The following is a 22,320-nucleotide window of genomic DNA, read 5'->3' on the forward strand; positions in this document are numbered from 1 at the left end:
CTGGAAAGCTCTTGTTGATCAGGAATTGCCACTCTGGTATTATGAGTTAATGCCAGAGTCCTAAAGTAATTTCTGGATGTGTTTTGTTAGGGTTTTCTACTGACCATGAAAGTATGCTTTCTGTCTTCTGCTATCTAGAAAGCGGACCTCAAATTTGCTAAAACTATTTTCCTGCTGCGTTTGTTGTTTCATCTCATATCACCGCCAATATATGTGGGGGGCCTCTGTCTCCTTTTTTTGGGCATTTCTCTAGAGGTGAGTCAGGTCTTATATTTCCCTCTGCTAGCATTATTTAGTTCTCCGGCCGGCGCTGGGCATATAGGGATAAAAAGTAGGACATGCTACCTGGCTACTTCTAGATGATGCGGTAGGTTTAGTTCATGGTCAGTATAGTTACATCTTCCAAGAGCTTGTTCCTATAGAGGCTTATGCTAGTTCTCTGGCCATGGAGATCATGACAGTTTGACCGGCCCACTAAAGGGTTAAAATCCTTGGCTGAGAAAGGAGAGAAATAAGAAGTCTGCTGAGAGTTTTTTTTTTTTTTTTTTTTTTTTTCCTGTGCTCTTAATTGGATCACTTGCCAGTCTGTCTATGCTGCAGTCTTTCTTTTTTTTCTCTCTCCTTATAATCTTTGAATGGCTTGGTGTTCACCTGTTAATAATGGATCTTCAGAGTGTAACTGCAGGTTTGAATAATCTCACCACGAAAGTACAAAATTTGCAAGATTTTTTGTTATTCATGCTCCGGTATCTGAGCCGAGAATTCCTTTGCCGGAATTCTTCTCAGGGAATAGATCTAGCTTTCAGAATTTTAGAAATAATTGTAAGCTATTTTTGTCCCTGAAATCTCGTTCTGCTGGAGACCCTGCACAGCAGGTTGGGATTGTGATTTCCTTGCTCCGCGGCGACCCTCAAGACTGGGCTTTTGCATTGGCACCAGGGGATCCTGCGTTGCGCAATGTGGATGCGTTTTTTTTGGCCTTGGGCTTGCTGTATGAGGAACCTCATTTGGAACTTCAGGCAGAAAAAACTTTGATGTCCCTATCGCAGGGGCAAGATGAAGCTGAAATTTACTGCCAAAGATTCCGTAAATGGTCTGTGCTTACTCAGTGGAATGAGTGTGCCTTGGCGGCTACTTTCAGAGAGGGTCTCTCTGATGCCATTAAGGATGTTATGGTGGGGTTCCCTGTGCCTGCGGGTCTGAATGAGTCCATGACAATGGCCATTCAGATCGATAGGCGTCTGCGGGAGCGCAAACCAGTGCACCATCTGGCGGTGTCCACTGAGAAGACGCCAGAAAGCATGCAGTGTGATAGAATTCTGTCCAGAAGCGAGCGGCAGAATTTTAGACGGAAAAATGGGTTGTGTTTCTATTGTGGGGATTCTACTCATGTTATATCAGCATGCTCTAAGCGTACTAAAAAGCTTGATAAATCCGTTTCCATTGGCACTTTACAGTCTAAATTTATTTTGTCTGTGACCCTGATTTGCTCTTTGTCATCTATTACTACTGACGCCTATATCGACTCTGGCGCCGCTTTGAGTCTTATGGATTGGTCCTTTGCCAATCGTTGTGGGTATGATTTAGAGCCTTTGGAAACTCTTATTCCTCTGAAGGGGATTGACTCCACCCCATTGGCTAATAATAAACCACAATACTGGACACAAGTGACTATGTGTATTAATCCGGATCACCAGGAGACTATTCGTTTTCTGGTGCTGTATAATCTACATGATGATTTGGTGCTGGGATTGCCATGGCTGCAGTCTCACAACCCAGTCCTTGACTGGAGAGCTATGTCTGTGTTGAGCTGGGGATGTAAGGGGACTCATGGGGACGTACCTTTGGTGTCCATTTCATCATCTATTCCCTCTGAAATCCCTGAGTTCCTGTCTGATTATCGTGACGTCTTTGAAGAACCCAAGCTGGGTTCACTACCTCCGCACCGTGAGTGCGATTGTGCTATAGATTTAATTCCGGGTAGTAAATACCCAAAGGGTCGTTTATTTAATCTGTCTGTGCCTGAACATACTGCTATGCGAGAATATATAAAGGAGTCCTTGGAAAAGGGACATATTCGTCCATCGTCATCTCCCTTAGGAGCCGGTTTTTTCTTTGTGTCAAAAAAAGACGGCTCTTTGAGACCATGTATTGATTATCGGCTTTTGAATAAAATCACGGTTAAATATCAATACCCATTGCCGTTGCTGACTGATTTGTTTGCTCGCATAAAGGGGGCCAAGTGGTTCTCTAAGATTGATCTCCGTGGGGCGTATAATTTGGTGCGGATCAGGCAGGGGGATGAGTGGAAAACCGCATTTAATACGCCCGAGGGCCACTTTGAGTATTTGGTGATGCCTTTTGGTCTTTCTAATGCCCCTTCAGTCTTCCAGTCCTTTATGCATGATATTTTCCGCGATTTTTTGGATAAATTTATGATAGTGTATCTTGATGATATTCTGATTTTTTCGGATGACTGGGACTCTCATGTCCGGCAAGTTAAGAGGGTTTTTCAGGTTTTGCGGTCTAATTCTCTGTGTGTCAAGGGTTCTAAGTGCGTTTTTGGGGTTCAGAGAATTTCCTTTTTGGGATATATTTTTTCTCCCTCTTCCATTGAGATGGATCCTGTCAAGGTTCAAGCTATTTGTGATTGGACGCAGCCCTCTTCTCTTAAAAGTCTTCAGAAATTTTTGGGCTTTGCCAACTTTTATCGTCGATTTATTTCTGGTTTTTCGGATGTCGTTAAGCCATTGACCGATTTGACTAGACAGGGTGCTGATGTTGCTAATTGGTCCCCTGATGCTGTGGAGGCCTTTCAGGAGCTTAAGCGCTGTTTTTCTTCTGCCCCTGTGTTGCGTCAGCCTGATGTGACTCTTCCTTTTCAGGTTGAGGTCGACGCTTCTGAGATCGGAGCTGGGGCAGTGTTGTCGCAGAAAAGTTCTGACTGCGCCGTGATGAGGCCTTGTGCCTTCTTTTCCCGTAAATTTTCGCCCGCTGAGCGGAATTATGATGTTGGGAATCGGGAGCTTTTGGCCATGAAGTGGGCGTTTGAGGAGTGGCGCCATTGGCTCGAGGGGGCCAGACATCAGGTGGTGGTATTGACTGACCACAAAAATTTGATTTATCTTGAGACCGCCAGGCGCCTGAATCCTAGACAGGCGCGCTGGTCATTATTTTTTTCTCGGTTTAATTTTGTGGTATCGTACCTACCAGGTTCTAAGAATGTTAAGGCGGATGCCCTTTCTAGGAGTTTTGAGCCTGATTCACCTGGCAACTCTGACCCCACAGGTATTCTTAAGGAGGGAGTTATCTTGTCAGCCGTTTCTCCAGACCTGCGGCGGGCCTTGCAGGAGTTTCAGGCGGATAGACCGGATCGTTGTCCGCCTGATAGGCTGTTTGTTCCTGATGATTGGACCAGTAAAGTCATCTCTGAGGTGCATTCTTCTGCGTTGGCAGGTCATCCTGGAATTTTTGGTACCAGGGATTTGGTGGCAAGATCCTTCTGGTGGCCTTCCCTGTCACGAGATGTGCGAGGCTTTGTGCAGTCTTGTGACGTTTGTGCTCGGGCCAAGCCTTGTTGTTCTCGGGCTAGTGGATTATTGTTGCCCTTGCCTATTCCTAAGAGGCCTTGGACACACATCTCGATGGATTTTATTTCAGATCTGCCTGTTTCTCAGAAGATGTCTGTCATCTGGGTGGTGTGTGACCGTTTTTCTAAGATGGTTCATTTGGTTCCCCTGCCCAAATTGCCTTCTTCTTCCGAGTTGGTGCCCCTGTTTTTTCAAAATGTTGTTCGTTTGCATGGTATTCCTGAGAATATCGTTTCTGACAGAGGAACCCAATTTGTGTCTAGATTTTGGCGGGCATTTTGTGCTAGGATGGGCATAGATTTGTCTTTTTCGTCTGCTTTTCACCCTCAGACTAATGGCCAGACCGAGCGGACTAATCAGACCCTGGAGACATATCTGAGGTGTTTTGTGTCTGCTGACCAGGATGATTGGGTTGCTTTTTTGCCATTGGCGGAGTTCGCCCTCAATAATCGGGCCAGCTCTGCCACCTTGGTTTCCCCGTTTTTCTGTAATTCGGGGTTCCATCCTCGATTTTCCTCCGGTCAGATGGAATCCTCGGATTGTCCTGGAGTGGATGCGGTGGTGGAGAGATTGCATCATATCTGGGGGCAGGTGATGGACAATTTAAAGTTGTCCCAGGAGAAGACTCAGCTTTTTGCCAACCGTCACCGTCGTGTTGGTCCTCGGCTTTGTGTTGGAGATTTGGTGTGGTTGTCTTCTCGTTTTGTCCCTATGAGGGTCTCATCTCCTAAGTTTAAGCCTCGGTTCATCGGTCCGTATAAAATATTGGAGATTCTTAACCCTGTTTCCTTCCGTTTGGACCTCCCTGCATCCTTTTCTATTCATAACGTTTTTCATCGGTCGTTATTGCGCAGGTATGAGGCACCGGTTGTGCCTTCCGTTGAGCCTCCTGCTCCGGTGTTGGTTGAGGGTGAGTTGGAGTACGTTGTGGAAAAAATCCTAGACTCCCGTGTTTCCAGACGGAGACTCCAGTATCTGGTCAAGTGGAAGGGATATGGCCAGGAGGATAATTCTTGGGTCACTGCATCTGATGTTCATGCCTCTGATCTGGTTCGTGCCTTTCATAGGGCCCATCCTGATCGCCCTGGTGGTTCTGGTGAGGGTTCGGTGCCCCCTCCTTGAGGGGGGGGTACTGTTGTGAATTTGGATTCTGGGCTCCCCCGGTGGCTACTGGTGGAATTGAACTTGTGACATCATCTTCCCTGTTCACCTGTTCTGATTAGATCTGGGTGTCGCTATATAACCTGGCTTCTCTGTTAGATGCTTGCCGGTCAACAATGTTATCAGAAGCCTCTCTGTGCTTGTTCCTGCTCCCAGACATCTACTAGATAAGTTGGACATTCGTCCATGTTTTGTTTTTGTATTTTGGTTCCAGTTCACAGCTGCAGTTTCGTTACTGTGTCTGGAAAGCTCTTGTTGATCAGGAATTGCCACTCTGGTATTATGAGTTAATGCCAGAGTCCTAAAGTAATTTCTGGATGTGTTTTGTTAGGGTTTTCTACTGACCATGAAAGTATGCTTTCTGTCTTCTGCTATCTAGAAAGCGGACCTCAAATTTGCTAAAACTATTTTCCTGCTGCGTTTGTTGTTTCATCTCATATCACCGCCAATATATGTGGGGGGCCTCTGTCTCCTTTTTTTGGGCATTTCTCTAGAGGTGAGTCAGGTCTTATATTTCCCTCTGCTAGCATTATTTAGTTCTCCGGCCGGCGCTGGGCATATAGGGATAAAAAGTAGGACATGCTACCTGGCTACTTCTAGATGATGCGGTAGGTTTAGTTCATGGTCAGTATAGTTACATCTTCCAAGAGCTTGTTCCTATAGAGGCTTATGCTAGTTCTCTGGCCATGGAGATCATGACAGGGATGAAATCAGATTCAGCAAAAGAGGCCCACTAGTACTAGAAAGCAGAAAATAGAGCAGGGGTCTATGCGATCAATAAAAAACCCTTACAAAATATCCATCCTGAGATTTCAAGAACCCACACACCAACTAACGGTGTGTGGGGAGAAACTCAGCCCACTAGAGCAACCAGCAAGCGAGGGAATTACATTTTAGCAAGCTGGAACAGAAAACATGATAAACACTGCTGATCAAAAAATGAGCAAACAAAACTTAGCTTGTCCTGGATGGACTGGGAGCAAGGTAGTCAGAAGGAATCTGAGTAGCACTGATTACATCGACAGCCGGCAACAAGTGGAAGTAAAACAGAGCTATATAGGAACCTCCCAGAGGATAACGAACCAGCTGATAGCCAGAGACCAGCAGGATCACAGACAAAGCCACCAGGGGGAGCCCAAAGCAAAAGTCACACCATACCACCAGTGACCACAAGAGGGAGCCTGAACACAGAGTTCACAACAGCTTGGCCCGCGCACAAGTCCCACAGGACTGCACAAAAGAACGCACATCACGCGACAAGGAAGGCCACCAAAAGGACCTACCAACCAAATCTCTGGTACCAAAAATACCAGGATGACCAGCCAACACGGAACAGTGAACCTCAGAAATCACTCTACTAGTCCATCTGTCAGGAACAAACAATTTCCCCACAGGACAGCGGTCAGGTCTGTCAGCCTGAAATTCCTGAAGAACCCGCCGTAAATCAGGGGAAAATGGCAGAAAGGACCACCCCTTCTTTCAGAATGCCGACCGGTTCAAGGACCTCAGGAGAATCAGGCAAAAAACTCCTAGAAAGGGCATCAGCCTTAATATTCTTAGAACCCAGAAGATACGAAACCACGAAATCAAAACGGGAAAAAAACAAGGACCATCGAGCCTGTCTAGGACTCAGCCGTTTGGCAGACTCGAGGTAAATCAGATTCTTATGATCAGTCAGGACCACAATACGATGCTTAGCTCCCTCAAGCCAATTTCGCCACTCCTCAAACGCCCACTTCATAGCCAACAACTCCCGATTGCGGACATCATAATTGCGTTCAGAAGGCGAAAACTTGCGGGAGAAGAAGGCACACGGTTTCATCAAGGAACCCACAGAATCCCTCTGAGACAAAACGGCCCCTGCCCCAATCTCAGAGGCGTCAATCTCAACCTGAAACGGAAGGGAAACATCCGGTTGGCGCAACACCGGAGCAGAAGTAAATCGGCGTTTAAGCTCCTGAAAGGCAGAGACAGCCGCAGAGGACCAATTCGCCACATCAGCGCCTTTCTTCTTCAAATCGGTCAAGGGTTTAACCACGCTGGAGAAATTAGCAATGAAACGGCAATAAAAATTTGCAAAACCCCAAAATTTCTGAAGGCTCTTCACGGATGTGGGTTGAATCCAATCATAAATGGCCTGAACCTTAACCGGATCCATCTCCATAGATGAGGGAGAAAAAATGAAGCCCAAAAAAGAAACCTTCTGCACCCCAAAGAGGCACTTAGACCCCTTCACAAACAAAGCATTGTCACGAAGGATCTGAAATACCATCCTGACCTGTTCCACATGAGACTCCCAATCATCGGAAAAAATCAAAATATCGTCCAAATATACAATCAAGAATTTATCAATATAAGTCCGGAAGATATCATGCATGAAGGATTGAAAAACCGATGGAGCATTAGTGAGCCCGAATGGCATCACAAGGTATTCAAAATGGCCTTCGGGCGTATTAAACGCAGTTTTCCATTCATCACCCTGTTTAATACGAACAAGATTATATGCCCCCCGAAGGTCAATCTTAGTAAACCAACTAGCCCCCTTAATCCTAGCAAACAAATCAGAAAGCAAAGGTAAAGGGTATTGAAACTTGACCGTGATCTTATTCAAGAGGCGATAATCAATACAAGGTCTCAAGGAGCCATCCTTCTTAGCAACAAAAAAAATCCCGCTCCCAACGGTGAAGAAGATAGCCGAATATGCCCTTTCTCCAAAGACTCCTTAACATAACTCCGCATGGCGGTATGTTCAGGCACAGACAGGTTGAAAAGTCGGCCCTTAGGAAACTTACTGCCTGGAATCAAGTCAATCGCACAATCACAGTCCCTGTGTGGTGGAAGGGAACTGGACTTTGGCTCATCGAATACATCCTGAAAATCAGACAAAAACTCTGGAATTTCAAAAGAGGAAGAAGAGGAGATTGACATCAAAGGAACATCATTATGAACCCCCTGACAACCCCAACTAGTCACAGACATAGACTTCCAATCCAACACAGAATTATGTACCTGCAACCACGGAAAACCCAGCACGATAACATCATGCAAATTATGCAACACCAGAAATGGACAATCTTCCTGATGGGCTGGCGCCATGTGCATGGTCACCTGTGTCCAAAACTGAGGCTTATTTTTAGCCAAAGGTGTAGCATCAATCCCCCTTAAAGGAATAGGGTTCTGCAAAGGCTGCAAGGGAAAACCACAACGCCTGGCAAACTCAAAATCCATTAAGTTCAAGGCGGCGCCTGAATCCACAAACGCCATGACAGAAAATGATGACAATGAGCAGATCAAGGACACCGATAACAGAAATTTAGGTTGTACAGTACTGATGGTAAATGAACTAGCGATCCTTTTTGTCCGCTTAGGGCAGACTGAAATGACATGAGAAGCGTCGCCACAATAATAACACAACCTATTCTGACGTCTGAGTCCTTGTCGTTCTGTCCTAGACAGAATCTTATCACACTGCATTGGCTCAGGAATTGGCTCTGAGGACGACGCCACAGCGCGCACAGTTCTACGCTCCCGCAAACGCCGATCAATCTGAATGGCCAGAGACATAGAATCACTCAGACCGGAAGGCGTGGGAAACCCCACCATAACATCTTTAACGGATTCAGAAAGACCCTTTCTGAAAATTGCCGCCAAAGCATCATCATTCCATTTAGTCAACACAGACCATTTTCTGAATTTCTGACAATACAATTCTGCCGCCTCTTGACCCTGAGACAGGGCCAACAAGGTCTTCTCCGCTTGATCCACAGAATTCGGTTCATCATATAATAATCCTAAAGCCTGAAAAAAGGAGTCTACATTAAGCAAAGCAGGATTCCCAGATTCCAGGGAAAATGCCCAATCCTGTGGATCACCACGCAGCAGGGAGATGACGATTTTAACCTGCTGAATGGAATCACCGGAGGATCGAGGTCTCAAAGCAAAAAACAGTTTACAATTGTTTTTAAAACTCAAAAATTTGGACCTGTCACCAAAAAACAAATCAGGAGTAGGAATCTTCGGTTCTAAAACAGGAGTCTGAACAATATAATCAGAAATACCCTGTACCCTAGCAGCAAGCTGGTCTACACGAGAAGCTAATTCCTGAACATCCATGCTAGCACAAGACTCCTCAGCCACCCACAGATAAAGAGGGAAAAAAAGACAAAACAGACTGCAGAAAAAAAAATGGCTCAACACCTTTCTTCCCTTCTTCCGAGATGCATTTAGCTCATTATTGGCCAGTTGTAATGTTGTGATCCGGTGACCTTGGAGCCGCATGAAACTTTCTCTGGAGTAAGTGGAAACTATACTGACTGCAGATCCTGAACCAACACCGCAACTAGAAGTAGCCGTGGGGTGTGCCTAACAAACCCTAGACACCTCGACACAGCCGGAGGACTAAATACCCCTATAGATGGAAATAGGAATACTACCTTGCCTCAGAGCAGAACCCCAAAGGATAGGCAGCCCCCACGAATATTGACTGTGAGTAGGAGAAGAAAAGACACACTCAGGCAGAAAACAAGATTTAGCAAAAGAGGCCACTTTAGCTAAATAGGAAAGGATAGGACAGAATACTAGGCGGTCAGTATTAAAACCCTTCAAAAAATATCCACAGCAGATAATACAAAAAATTCCACAATCTAACTAAAGACGTGGAAATAATATCTGCAACCCCAGAGAATCCAACAAGACTGAGAAAATACTGACACAATCTAAGCTGGACAAGAAAACACAAAAGAATAGCTGTTGTGAATTTGGATTCTGGGCTCCCCCGGTGGCCGCTTGTGGAATTGGACTTGTCATCCTCTTTCCTGTTTCACCTGGTTCCATCAGTAGTGGGTGTCGCTATTTAAGCTCATTTCTCTGGTGGTTTCTTGCCGGTCAACAATGTTATCTGATGCCTCTCAGTGCTTGTTCCTGCTTCTAGACAACTACTAGATAAGTTGGACTTTTGTCCATGTTTTGTTTTGCCTATTTGTTCCAGTTCACAGCTGAAGTTTTGTTACTGTGTCTGGAAAGCTCTCGTTGATCAGGGATTGCTACTCTGGCGTTATGAGTTAATGCCAGAGTTTAAGGTAATCTCTGGATGGTGTTTTGTTAGTGTTTTTCTGCTGACCATGAAAGTATACTATCTGTCTTCTGCTATCTAGTAAGCGGACCTCAAATTTGCTAAGACTATTTTCCTGCTGCGTTTGTTGTTTCATCTGAACTCACAGTCATTATATGTGGGGGGCTACTGTCTTCTTTGGAATATTTCTCTAGAGGTGAGCCAGGTCTTATATTTCCCTCGGCTAGTTATTTAGGTCTTAGGCCAGAGCTGGGCATCTAGCTATAAATAGGAAATGCTACCTGGCTATTTCTAGTTGCGCGGCAGGCTTAGTTCATGGTCAGTATAGTTCCATCTTCCGAGAGCTTGTCCCTCTATAGGCTTGCTATGATCTCTGCCTGCAGAGATCATGACAGTTTGAGTTTGACCGGCCAATAAAGTGTTAAAGACCCAGGTTGAGAAAGGAGAGTTATAAGAAGTCTGCTGAAATTTTTTTTTTTTTTTTTTTTTTTTTTCCTCCAGTCTGCCTTGCTGCAGTCTTTTTTCTCTCTCTCCTCCTAATCTCTGTATGGCTCTGTGTGCACCTGACAATAATGGATCTTCAGAGTGTAACTGCGAGTTTGAATAATCTCATCACGAAAGTACAAAATTTACAAGATTTTGTGGTACATGCTCCGGTATCTGAGCCGAGAATTTCTTTGCCGGAGTTTTTCACAGGGAATAGAGCTAGCTTCCAGAATTTCCGAAATAATTGTAAGCTTTATTTGTCCCTGAAGTCTCGTTCAGCTGGAGACCCTGCTCAGCAGGTTAGGATTGTGATTTCCTTGCTCAGGGGTGACCCTCAAGATTGGGCCTTCTCATTGCCAGCAGGGGATCCTGCGTTGCGCGATGTGGATGCGTTTTTTCTGGCCTTGGGCTTGCTTTATGAGGAACCTCATTTGGAACTTCAGGCAGAAAAAACTTTGATGGCACTATCTCAGGGGCAAGACGAAGCTGAAGTTTACTGCCAAAAATTCCGTAAATGGTCTGTGCTGACTCAGTGGAATGAGTGCGCCTTGGCGGCAACTTTCAGAGAGGGTCTCTCTGATGCCGTTAAGGATGTTATGGTGGGGTTCCCTGTGCCTACAGGTCTGAATGAGTCCATGACAATGGCTATTCAGATTGATAGGCGTTTGCGGGAGCGCAAACCGGTGCACCATCTGGCGGTGTCTATGGAAAAGACGCCAGAAAGTATGCAGTGTGATAGAATTCTGTCTAGGAGCGAGCGACAGAATTTTAGACGGAAGAATGGATTGTGTTTCTATTGTGGGGATTCTACTCATGTTATATCAGCATGCTCTAGGCGTACAAAGAAGCTTGATAAGTCTGTTTCCATTGGCACCATTCAGTCTAAGTTTATTTTGTCTGTAACCCTGATTTGCTCTTTGTCATCCATTGCTACGGACGCCTATGTTGACTCTGGCGCCGCTCTGAGTCTTATGGATTGGTCCTTTGCCAATCGTTGTGGTTTTGATTTAGAGCCTTTGGAGACTCTTATTCCTCTGAAGGGGATTGACTCCACCCCATTGGCTAATAATAAACCACAATACTGGACACAAGTAACCATGCGTATCAATCCGGATCACCAGGAGATTATTCGTTTCCTGGTGCTGTATAATTTACATGACGATTTGGTACTGGGATTGCCATGGTTGCAGTCTCACAATCCAGTCTTGGACTGGAGAGCAATGTCTGTGTTGAGCTGGGGATGTAAGGGTATTCATGGGGACTTACCTTTGGTTTCTATTTCTTCATCCATTCCCTCTGAAGTCCCTGAGTTCCTCTCTGATTATCAAGACGTCTTTGACGAACCCAAGCTTGGGTCGTTACCTCCGCACCGTGAGTGCGATTGTGCCATAGATTTGATACCGGGTTGTAAATATCCAAAGGGTCGTTTGTTTAATCTGTCTGTGCCGGAACATGCTGCTATGCGGGAATATATAAAGGAGTCTTTGGAAAAGGGACATATTCGTCCATCTTCTTCTCCCTTGGGAGCTGGGTTTTTCTTTGTCTCAAAAAAAGACGGCTCTTTGAGACCATGTATTGATTATCGGCTTCTGAATAAGATCACTGTTAAGTATCAATACCCATTGCCATTGCTTACTGATTTGTTTGCTCGTATAGAGGGGGCTAAGTGGTTCTCTAAAATTGATCTTCGTGGGGCGTATAATTTGGTGCGGATCAGGCAGGGGGATGAGTGGAAGACCGCATTTAATACGCCCGAGGGCCACTTTGAGTATTTGGTCATGCCTTTTGGTCTTTCTAATGCCCCTTCAGTTTTCCAGTCTTTTATGCATGATATTTTCCGCGATTTTCTGGATAAATTTATGATAATATATCTGGATGATATTCTGATTTTTTCTGATGACTGGGACTCTCATGTCCAGCAGGTCAGGAGAGTTTTTCAGGTTCTGCGGTCTAATTCTTTATGTGTGAAGGGGTCTAAGTGCGTTTTTGGGGTCCAGAAAATTTCCTTTTTGGGGTATATTTTTTCTCCCTCTTCCATTGAGATGGATCCCGTCAAGGTGCAAGCTATTTGTGACTGGACTCAGCCCTCCTCTCTTAAGGGTCTTCAGAGATTTTTGGGCTTTGCCAATTTTTACCGCCGATTTATTGCTGGTTTTTCGGATGTCGTTAAACCACTGACTGATTTGACCAGACAAGGCGCTGATGTTGCTAATTGGTCCCCTCATGCTGTAGAGGCCTTTCAGGAGCTTAAGCGCCGTTTTGCCTCTGCCCCTGTGTTGCGTCAGCCTGATGTGAATCTGCCTTTTCAGGTTGAGGTTGACGCTTCGGAGATCGGAGCTGGGGCAGTGTTGTCGCAGAAAGGTTCCGACTGCTCCGTCATTAGGCCTTGTGCCTTCTTTTCTCGCAAATTTTCGCCCGCAGAGCGGAATTATGATGTTGGGAATCGGGAGCTTTTGGCCATGAAGTGGGCGTTTGAGGAGTGGCGCCATTGGCTCGAGGGGGCTAGGCATCAGGTGGTGGTATTGACTGACCACAAAAATTTGATTTATCTTGAGACTGCCAGGCGCCTGAATCCTAGACAGGCGCGCTGGTCTTTATTTTTTTTCTCGCTTTAATTTTGTGGTGTCATACCTACCGGGTTCTAAGAATGTTAAGGCAGATGCCCTTTCTAGGAGTTTTGACCCGGACTCTCCTGGTAATTCTGAACCCACAGGTATCCTTAGGGAGGGAGTAATTTTGTCGGCCGTTTCTCCTGATCTGCGGCGGTCCTTGCAAGAGTTTCAGGCGGATAGACCGGATCGTTGTCCGCCTGATAGACTGTTTGTTCCGGATGATTGGACCAGTAGAGTCATCTCTGAGGTACATTCTTCTGCATTGGCAGGTCATCCCGGAATTTTTGGTACCAGGGATTTGGTGGCAAGATCCTTCTGGTGGCCTTCCCTGTCACGAGATGTGCGAGTCTTTGTGCAGTCATGTGACATTTGTGCTCGGGCCAAGTCTTGTAGTTCTCGGGCTAGCGGACTGCTGTTGCCCTTGCCTGTTCCTAGGAGGCCTTGGACACACATCTCGATGGATTTTATTTCAGATCTGCCTGTTTCCCAGAAGATGTCTGTCATCTGGGTGGTCTGTGACCGTTTCTCTAAAATGGTCCATTTGGTTCCTCTGCCCAAGTTGCCTTCTTCTTCTGAGTTGGTTCCTCTGTTTTTTCAGAATGTTGTCCGATTGCACGGTATTCCTGAGAATATCGTTTCTGACAGAGGTACCCAATTTGTGTCTAGATTTTGGCGGGCATTCTGTGCTAGGATGGGCATAGATTTGTCTTTTTCATCTGCTTTTCACCCTCAGACTAATGGCCAGACCGAGCGGACTAATCAGACCCTGGAGACATATCTGAGGTGTTTCGTCTCTGCCGACCAGGATGATTGGGTTGCTTTTTTGCCATTGGCAGAGTTCGCCCTCAATAATCGGGCCAGCTCTTCCACCTTGGTGTCCCCGTTTTTCTGTAATTCGGGGTTTCACCCTCGATTTTCCTCCGGTCAGTTGGAATCCTCGGATTGTCCTGGAGTGGATGCGGTGGTGGAGAGATTGCATCACATCTGGGGGCAGGTTATGGACAATTTGAAGTTGTCCCAGGAGAAGACTCAGCGTTTTGCCAACCGTCATCGTCGTGTTGGTTCTCGGCTTTGTGTTGGAGATTTGGTGTGGTTGTCTTCTCGTTTTGTCCCTATGAGGGTCTCTTCTCCTAAGTTTAAACCTCGGTTCATCGGCCCTTATAGAATATTGGAGATTCTTAATCCTGTTTCTTTCCGTTTGGACCTCCCTGCGTCCTTTTCCATTCATAACGTTTTTCATCGGTCGTTATTGCGCAGGTATGAGGTACCTGTTGTGCCTTCAGTTGAGCCTCCTGCTCCGGTGTTGGTTGAGGGTGAGTTGGAGTACGTTGTGGAGAAAATTCTGGACTCTCGTGTTTCCAGACGGAGACTCCAGTATCTGGTCAACTGGAAGGGTTACGGCCAGGAGGATAATTCTTGGGTCAATGCATCTGATGTTCATGCTTCTGATCTTGTTCGTGCCTTCCATAGGGCTCATCCTGGTCGCCCTGGTGGATCTGGTGAGGGTTCGGTGCCCCCTCCTTGAGGGGGGGGTACTGTTGTGAATTTGGATTCTGGGCTCCCCCGGTGGCCGCTTGTGGAATTGGACTTGTCATCCTCTTTCCTGTTTCACCTGGTTCCATCAGTAGTGGGTGTCGCTATTTAAGCTCATTTCTCTGGTGGTTTCTTGCCGGTCAACAATGTTATCTGATGCCTCTCAGTGCTTGTTCCTGCTTCTAGACAACTACTAGATAAGTTGGACTTTTGTCCATGTTTTGTTTTGCCTATTTGTTCCAGTTCACAGCTGAAGTTTTGTTACTGTGTCTGGAAAGCTCTCGTTGATCAGGGATTGCTACTCTGGCGTTATGAGTTAATGCCAGAGTTTAAGGTAATCTCTGGATGGTGTTTTGTTAGTGTTTTTCTGCTGACCATGAAAGTATACTATCTGTCTTCTGCTATCTAGTAAGCGGACCTCAAATTTGCTAAGACTATTTTCCTGCTGCGTTTGTTGTTTCATCTGAACTCACAGTCATTATATGTGGGGGGCTACTGTCTTCTTTGGAATATTTCTCTAGAGGTGAGCCAGGTCTTATATTTCCCTCTGCTAGTTATTTAGGTCTTAGGCCAGAGCTGGGCATCTAGCTATAAATAGGAAATGCTACCTGGCTATTTCTAGTTGCGCGGCAGGCTTAGTTCATGGTCAGTATAGTTCCATCTTCCGAGAGCTTGTCCCTCTATAGGCTTGCTATGATCTCTGCCTGCAGAGATCATGACAAATAGCACTGAATCATAAAGCACACAGCATGTGTGCCACAGAAAAAAAAACCAGACACTTATCTTTGCTGATTTGGCAGAAAGGCAGGAGGAACCAGGCAGAGGTCCAACACCTCCCAACAACAATTGACAACTGGCAAGGACTAATGGATCCTGCACACCTAAATACCCCAGTCAGAACTGCAATCAGCAGAAACACCTGACCAGGACTGCAACTCAGGGACAACTGCATTACCACCTACCACCACCGGAGGGAACCCAAAAGCAGAATTCACAACAGAGTTCCACTGTTCTGACACTTCAGGTGTTCTGCCAATATGACATGGCTCCCTCAAACCATTCCAGCAAATTCTGAACTCCATTATGGCATTTCAAACCTTCTGAGCTTTGCACTATGCCTCAAAAGTAGTTTTCAACCCCATATGGGGTATTGGTGGATTTAGGAGAAATTGCGTAAAAAATTGTATTATTCATTTTCTCCTGTTACTGTTTTTGAAAATTAAAAACTTGGGGCCAAAGCAACATTTCAGTGGAAAAAAATGTAATTTTCCATTTTCTCATCCAAATGTAATACAATTCTGTAAATCGCCTAAAGGTAAAAATGCTCACCACACCGCTAGGTGATTTCCTCAAGAGGTGTAGTTTCCAAAATAGGGTCACTGGTGGGAGTTTCTGCTATTTTGACATGTCAGAGGCTCTTCAACTATGACATAGAATCCGCAATCTATTCCAGCCAAAATTGAGCTCCACAATTCAGCTGGCGCTCCTTCTCTTCCGGACCCTGCCATGTGAAACAATAGTTTTCCAATGCATATGGGGCATCAGTATACTCAGGAGAAATTACACAACAAATTGTATGGTCCATTTGCTTCTTGAACCCTTGTAAAAATGAAAAATTGGGGGCTGAAGAAACATTTTTCATGGAAAATTTATTTTTTTAATTTTCACGGCTCATTGTGATAAAATTCTGTGATGCACCTGCGGGTTCAAGATGCTCACCACACATCTAAATAAATTCCTTCAGGGGTGTAGTTTTCAAAATGAGGTCACTTGCTTATGTGGGGTTTCATTGATTAGGCACATAAGAGGCTCTGCAAATGCGACATGGCACCCACACTCTATTAAAGCCAATTTTGCGCTCCAAAAGTGAAATGGCGCTCCGTCACCTCCAAGTCCTGGCCTGCGCCCAAACAGTAGTTTTCCATCACCTATGTGGTATTGGCATACTGAAGAGATATTGCACAACAATTTGTATAGCCAATTTTCTCACGTTACACCTATGAAAATGCAAAATTTGGAGCTAAAGCAATATCTCTGTGGAAACAAGTAACATTTCCATTTTTCACTTCCAGATTGCTTTAATTCCTGTGAAGCACCTGTAGGATTAAAAAACTTCTTGAATGTGGTTTTGAGCAGTTTGAGGGGTGCGGTTTTTAAAATGGTGTCACTTTTGGGTATTTTCTGTCATATAGGGCACTTCAAATGTGATGCGGTCCCTAAAAAAAATTGGTTTTGTAAATGTTGTTGGAAAAATGAGAATTGCCAATAAACTTGTAACCCTTCCAACTTCCTAACAAAATAAAGTATGTTTAAAAAATTATGCTGATATAAAGTAGACGTGTGGCAAATGTTATTTATTAACTATTTTGTGTGATATAACTATTTCGTTTAACATCATAAAAATTAAAATGGGAAATTTGCTAAATTTTATCCAAAATATGATATTTCCACATATAAACGCAAAAAATATTGACCTCAATTTACCAAAAACAAAGCATAAAAGAACATCAGAATCACAGGGATATGTTAATGCGTTCCAGAGTTATTACCACTTACAGAGACATTGTTTAGGCAGGGGAAAACAAGCTATGAGGTGAAGGGATTAAAGCTTACAAATCTTTGCATATTATAAACAGGGTCATATGTGGGGGGAAGGGCAGCGTTAACACTGGGTGCTGGATGCCAGGGTGTGAGGGGTGCAACAAGCTAACTCTTGGGAAACAGGATTAGGGCATGTGGTTACAGCAGCAAACTGGAATCCAGAGTGAATGAATGCATAGTCACAACTTTGCTATAATTACCGTAATCTAGAACAGTGGCGTAGCGCCAATCGCAACAGGCCACGTGGCTGCTATGGGCCGCAATGAGGTCTCTACATGGCACCCACTGCGCAGAGGTGTGAGGTGAGAAGGAAAGTCGAGTATTGTATTTTATTATTTTTAAATCAGCGAGCACATTATGGTGGCCATAATACTTTATGGAAGACTATGGACTGTGTAGTATACAATATGGAGAATTATGGGGTGCATTGTACTATATAGAGGACTATGGGAAGTGCATTATACTATATGGAAGGCTAATTATATTTCAAAGGCAATGTGGGGCTCATTATTTTATATGGAGGATTATGTGAGGCCTATTATACTATATGCAAGGCCATGTGGGGCTATTATAAAATTTATAGGGCTATGTGGGGGCCATTATGATATTTGGAGGGCTATGTGGGGCCATTATACTGTATCGAAGCATTTAGGCTATATGCACATGTTGCGGAATCTACCATGGATTTTTCAGCGCAGATTGCTAAAAATCTGCAGGTAAAACGCAGCGGATTTATCGCGGAATTACCGCGTTTTTTGTGCGGTTTTCAACAGCGGTTTTACACGTGCGGATTCCCATTATGGAGCAGGTGTACAACGCTGCGGAATCCGCACAAAGAATTGATATGCTGCAGAAAATACAATGCAGTGTTTCTGTGCGGTATTTTCCACAGCATGTGCACTGCGGATTTGATTTTCCATAGGTTTACATGGTACTGTACAACGCATGGAAAACTGCTACAGATCCGCAGCAAAATCCGCAACGTGTGCACATAGCCTTATACAGTGTGAACGTTTGTGTGGGTCCATCTTACTGTGTGGAGGTCATTATACTGGTTGGAGGGCTAATGCAGGCTATTATACATTGGGGAGAGATATGGGGACATTATACTGCATGGAGAGCTGTGTGGGGTTAACAGTTGGGGTATCATAATGTGTTGGGGTTTCCATACTTTCCGGGGTAGTTGAGGTAGGGTACAGTAGGGTCATCATACTGTACATGTGGAGGGTACTGTGGAGGAACTCACTGTGACCGTATCATTTAGTGTTTGTGGGGTACTTTTGTTGGCACCATACTTTATGGGTGCAATGTAAGGGGAATCTAGGGCTCCAGTAGCAGTAGGAAGAAAAATAACTTGTAAAGGCTGCAAAGTTGTGAGATATGCTCTTCTGAGACTCCACCAAATATTTATTTTTATTTTTTGAGGAGGGAATTAGAACTTCTGCTCTGGGGCCCCATCATTTCTATGTATGCCCCTTAGGAAACTGTAATACCCCTTTAAACGTGCCTTACTATCTAGTAAAAGTAACCGTCCATGTTGATATTTACAGTAGGGCAAACAGGACAGACAGCGCTGATTCTACAGCAGTGACCAAACCACTTTGGACTAGATTCAGGGTGACTTTCCCCAAGTTCCCAGCAGTTTTCCATTCCCTTAGTTATGTGTGAACACTGCAGCCTCTGTTCAGTGCATTACATCAGTGCTGTCTAAAATGGGAAGTGAACAAAGCAGCCCTTGTATTCCGGGCCAAACATTATTGGGACTCCAGCGGTGCCTATTATTATGTCCTACAGTTGGCAGTTCATGCTGGACACACATTTTCAGCTGACATTTATAAGGAAAATACACATCGCCTAGCAGACCCTTAAATGTAACCGAATACACTGTGTAAATAAAATTAATTTCATGCTGGTAGTGAAGAGGGTAACAGCACATTAGATAACAGAGTAGAAATCAACCGCATGTGAAAGAATCTAATATTTTAAGTGCCACTATTATTTTTTTAAGAGGTGATTAATGGAAATAAACAAATTGATTTCTTGATCTTTTTACAGCATTCAGAGATATATACACACACAGTGGGGAAAATAAGCATTAGACAAACTGATGATTTTGCAAGTTTTCCCACCTACAAAGAATGAAGAGGTCTGTAATTTTTATCGTAGGTACACTTCAACTGTGAGTGGCAGAATCATAAAAAGAAATCCAGAAAATCCGAGTGTATGATTTTTACATAATGAATTTGCATTTTATTGCATAAAATAAGTTTTTGGTACAATAGAAAAACAGAACTTAATATTTGGTACGGAAACCTTTGTTTGCAATTACAGAGGTCAGACATTTCCCGTAGTTCTTGACCAAGTTTGCACACACTGCAGCAGGGATTTTGGTCCACTCCTCCATACAGATGTTCTCCAGATCTTTCACATTTTGGGGCTGTCGCTGGTTAACATTGAGTTTCAGCTCCCTCCAATGATTTTCTATTGGGTTCAGGTCTGGAGACTGGTGAGGCCACTTCAGGACCTTGAAATGCTCCTTACGGAGCCACTCCTTAGTTGCCCTGGCTGTGTGTTTCAGGTCATTGTCATGCTGAAAGATCTAGACACGACCCATCTTCAATGCTCTTACTGTGGGAAGGAAGTTGTTGGCCAAAATCTTGCGATACGTGACCCCATCTTTCCTCCCTTCATTACGGTGCAGATTTCATGTCTCCTTTGCAGAAAAGCACCCCCACCATGCTACACGTTTTGGACGGTGTTCTTGGGGTTGTACTCATCATCCTTCTTCCTCCAAACACGGCGAGTGAAATTGATATCAAAAAGTTCTATTTTGGTCTCATCTGACCACATGACCTTCTCCTATGCCTCCTCTGGATAATCCAATCGGTCACTGGCAAACTTCAATTGCGCCTGGACATGTGCTGGCGTGAGCAGAGGGACCTTGCGCGCCCCGCAGCATTTTAATCCATGATGGCTTAGTGTATTACTAACGGTAGTGTTTAAGACTGTTGTCCCAGCTCTCTTCAGGTCATTGACCAGGTCCTCCTGTGTAGTTGTGGGCTGATTCCTGACCTTTCTTAGAATCAGTCTTACCCCACGAATCCAGAACTTGCATGGAGCTCTAGACTGAGGAAGACCGACAGTCATCTTGTGTTTACTCCATTTTCTAATAATTGTGCTAACAGTTGTTGCCTTCTAAACAAGTTGCTTGCCTATTATCCTGTAGCCCATCCCAGCCTTGTGCAGGTCTACAATTTTGTCCCAGGTGTCCTTAGACAGCTCTTTGGTCTTGACCATGGTGGACAAGATGGAGTGCGATTGATTGTTTGTGTGGACAGGTGTCTTTTATACAGGTAACAAGTGAAGAGTAAGAGGGTTTCTTAAAGAATAATTAACAGGTCTGTGAGAGCCAGAATTTTTGCTGGTTGGTAGGTGATCAAATACTTATTTCATGCAATAAAATGCAATTGAATTATTTAAAATCATACAATTTGATTTTTTTTTTTTTATTATTCTTAGATTCGGTCTCTCACAGTTGAAGTGTACCTACGATAAAAATTACAGACCTCTCCATTCTTTGTAGATGAGAAAACTTGTAAAATCATCAGTCTATCAAATACTTACGGTATTTTCCACATTGTATGTGTGTATATGTATATATTACACATACATACATAGATACACACACACACACACACACACGTATATATAAACAAAGCGTGTAAATGTTCTAGCACCCTTGTCAAATTTTCTGTTATTGTGAACAGTTAAAGGGGTATTTCCATGAACAAAGTACATTTTAATCAACAAATCTTCGAATAATAATACCGTAAGTTCCACAACTGGATGTAAGGAAATACACATGGATCATAGATAAGCAGTGCTCTCCAGGACCAAATTTTATCAGGACGTTACATAATAAAAACATTGGTATTAGTATAATTTTTGAAATAGGAAGTAAAGGGGTTATTTGTCTTGTAATTATTAATTTTTTTACATACATGGGCAAGCACACATACAACTGCGTGATGTCCTTTTATGCCATACTAGTTTCTTTCAGAAGGTTTACTGACATGGAAAATGATTTAAGATAAAGAAAAATACATGAGAGGAAACTGGATAAAATATATAGTTATGGTATCCTACAACAATGCACACCAGCCTATGGACAATCATTTCTAATGCGATCTGAAAATAGTCACATCCGGACTTCACAAATAGTTTCAAATTCTCTTATTGAGCCAGTTTTAAAAATAGAATGTGGACAGTGTCCCAGGCACGCACATCTTAACAGCTCCAGAAAAAGAAAGACCATTTGGACACAGTTCAAGTCATTGTAAGCCGTGGAGTGATCGCTTCTATGACTACTAAACAGTCTCATTTAGTGGCAGCACATTACCTGAAAAATCTAATTGCTTCTCAGTGTCCTTGCTCGAAAGCTTGGCAATGCTGGAAGCCGAGAGCCTCTGCGATAGAAGGAAAGGTATATTACTAAAACACATTAAAACAAGTCATGTACATGCAATTCATAGACATATAAAAGAAAAAACAACACTAAACACCCTCATCTATACATAACATGATTAATTACATCTTCCATTTCCTATGCTTACAGCATAATTCATAGATTTTTTTCATTCCAAAGAAAAAAAAACAACCTACACGCCTCAATATTGAAATTGTAACACCAAGAAGGAAAAGCCATGGAGTTTGGGAAATCACATGACGTAAGGGGTACACGTGACTCATGACCGCCTTTACTGACTTAAATTGCCTAACCTTAATTACTTACTGCATCGGATCTCTCGTAAACTGCCTTATCGTAAGGTCCCCTCCTGAATAATGACATTATACCAGATTTGGAGTAAATGGCCACAGCAGCCTTTTATTAAACATACAATACAACATGTAAACAATATCCCCCCCAGGGAGTGGTGGTCCTCAAAGCCTAAAAAATAACCTTGCATAAATTCAAATTGTGTACGTTGGCCTCCAGGCTTAGTCTTGCCTCCAGCCGGTAAGCACCAGCTCGGAGGCAGGTAATGACCAACCCGGCCAAACCAACCGATTACCAAATCCTTTAATCAGCCCCTCCACGGGCTGATCTACCACAACCACTCGCAATCCACTCTGGGGGAGTCCAGGACCACTAGAGGTCCCCCTCCCCTACAATCCGCCATTCCCCTCTTTCCACCAACTTCGAGGACCTCTCTCCCCCGCCTAACTGCTATGACAAAAATTACTCCTTCCCCTTAAACAAAAACAT

The 22,320-nt window shown here is 44.1% G+C and overlaps 1 protein-coding gene across 2 annotated transcripts in view; it reads right to left on the reverse strand.

Annotated features, from left to right (window-relative positions):
* The window catches only part of SPECC1 (sperm antigen with calponin homology and coiled-coil domains 1), a 543,118-nt gene that overhangs the window by 119,638 nt on the left and 401,160 nt on the right, over positions 1 to 22,320 (reverse strand). For both annotated transcript variants that reach the window (XM_077294264.1, XM_077294265.1), the window contains one exon: positions 21,454 to 21,520. In XM_077294264.1, coding sequence (XP_077150379.1) covers positions 21,454 to 21,520 — 67 coding nt within the window. The remainder of the gene's footprint in view (positions 1 to 21,453; positions 21,521 to 22,320) is intronic.

Source organism: Ranitomeya variabilis, chromosome 3 (genome assembly GCF_051348905.1).
Source record: "Ranitomeya variabilis isolate aRanVar5 chromosome 3, aRanVar5.hap1, whole genome shotgun sequence".
NCBI lineage: Eukaryota > Metazoa > Chordata > Amphibia > Anura > Dendrobatidae > Ranitomeya > Ranitomeya variabilis.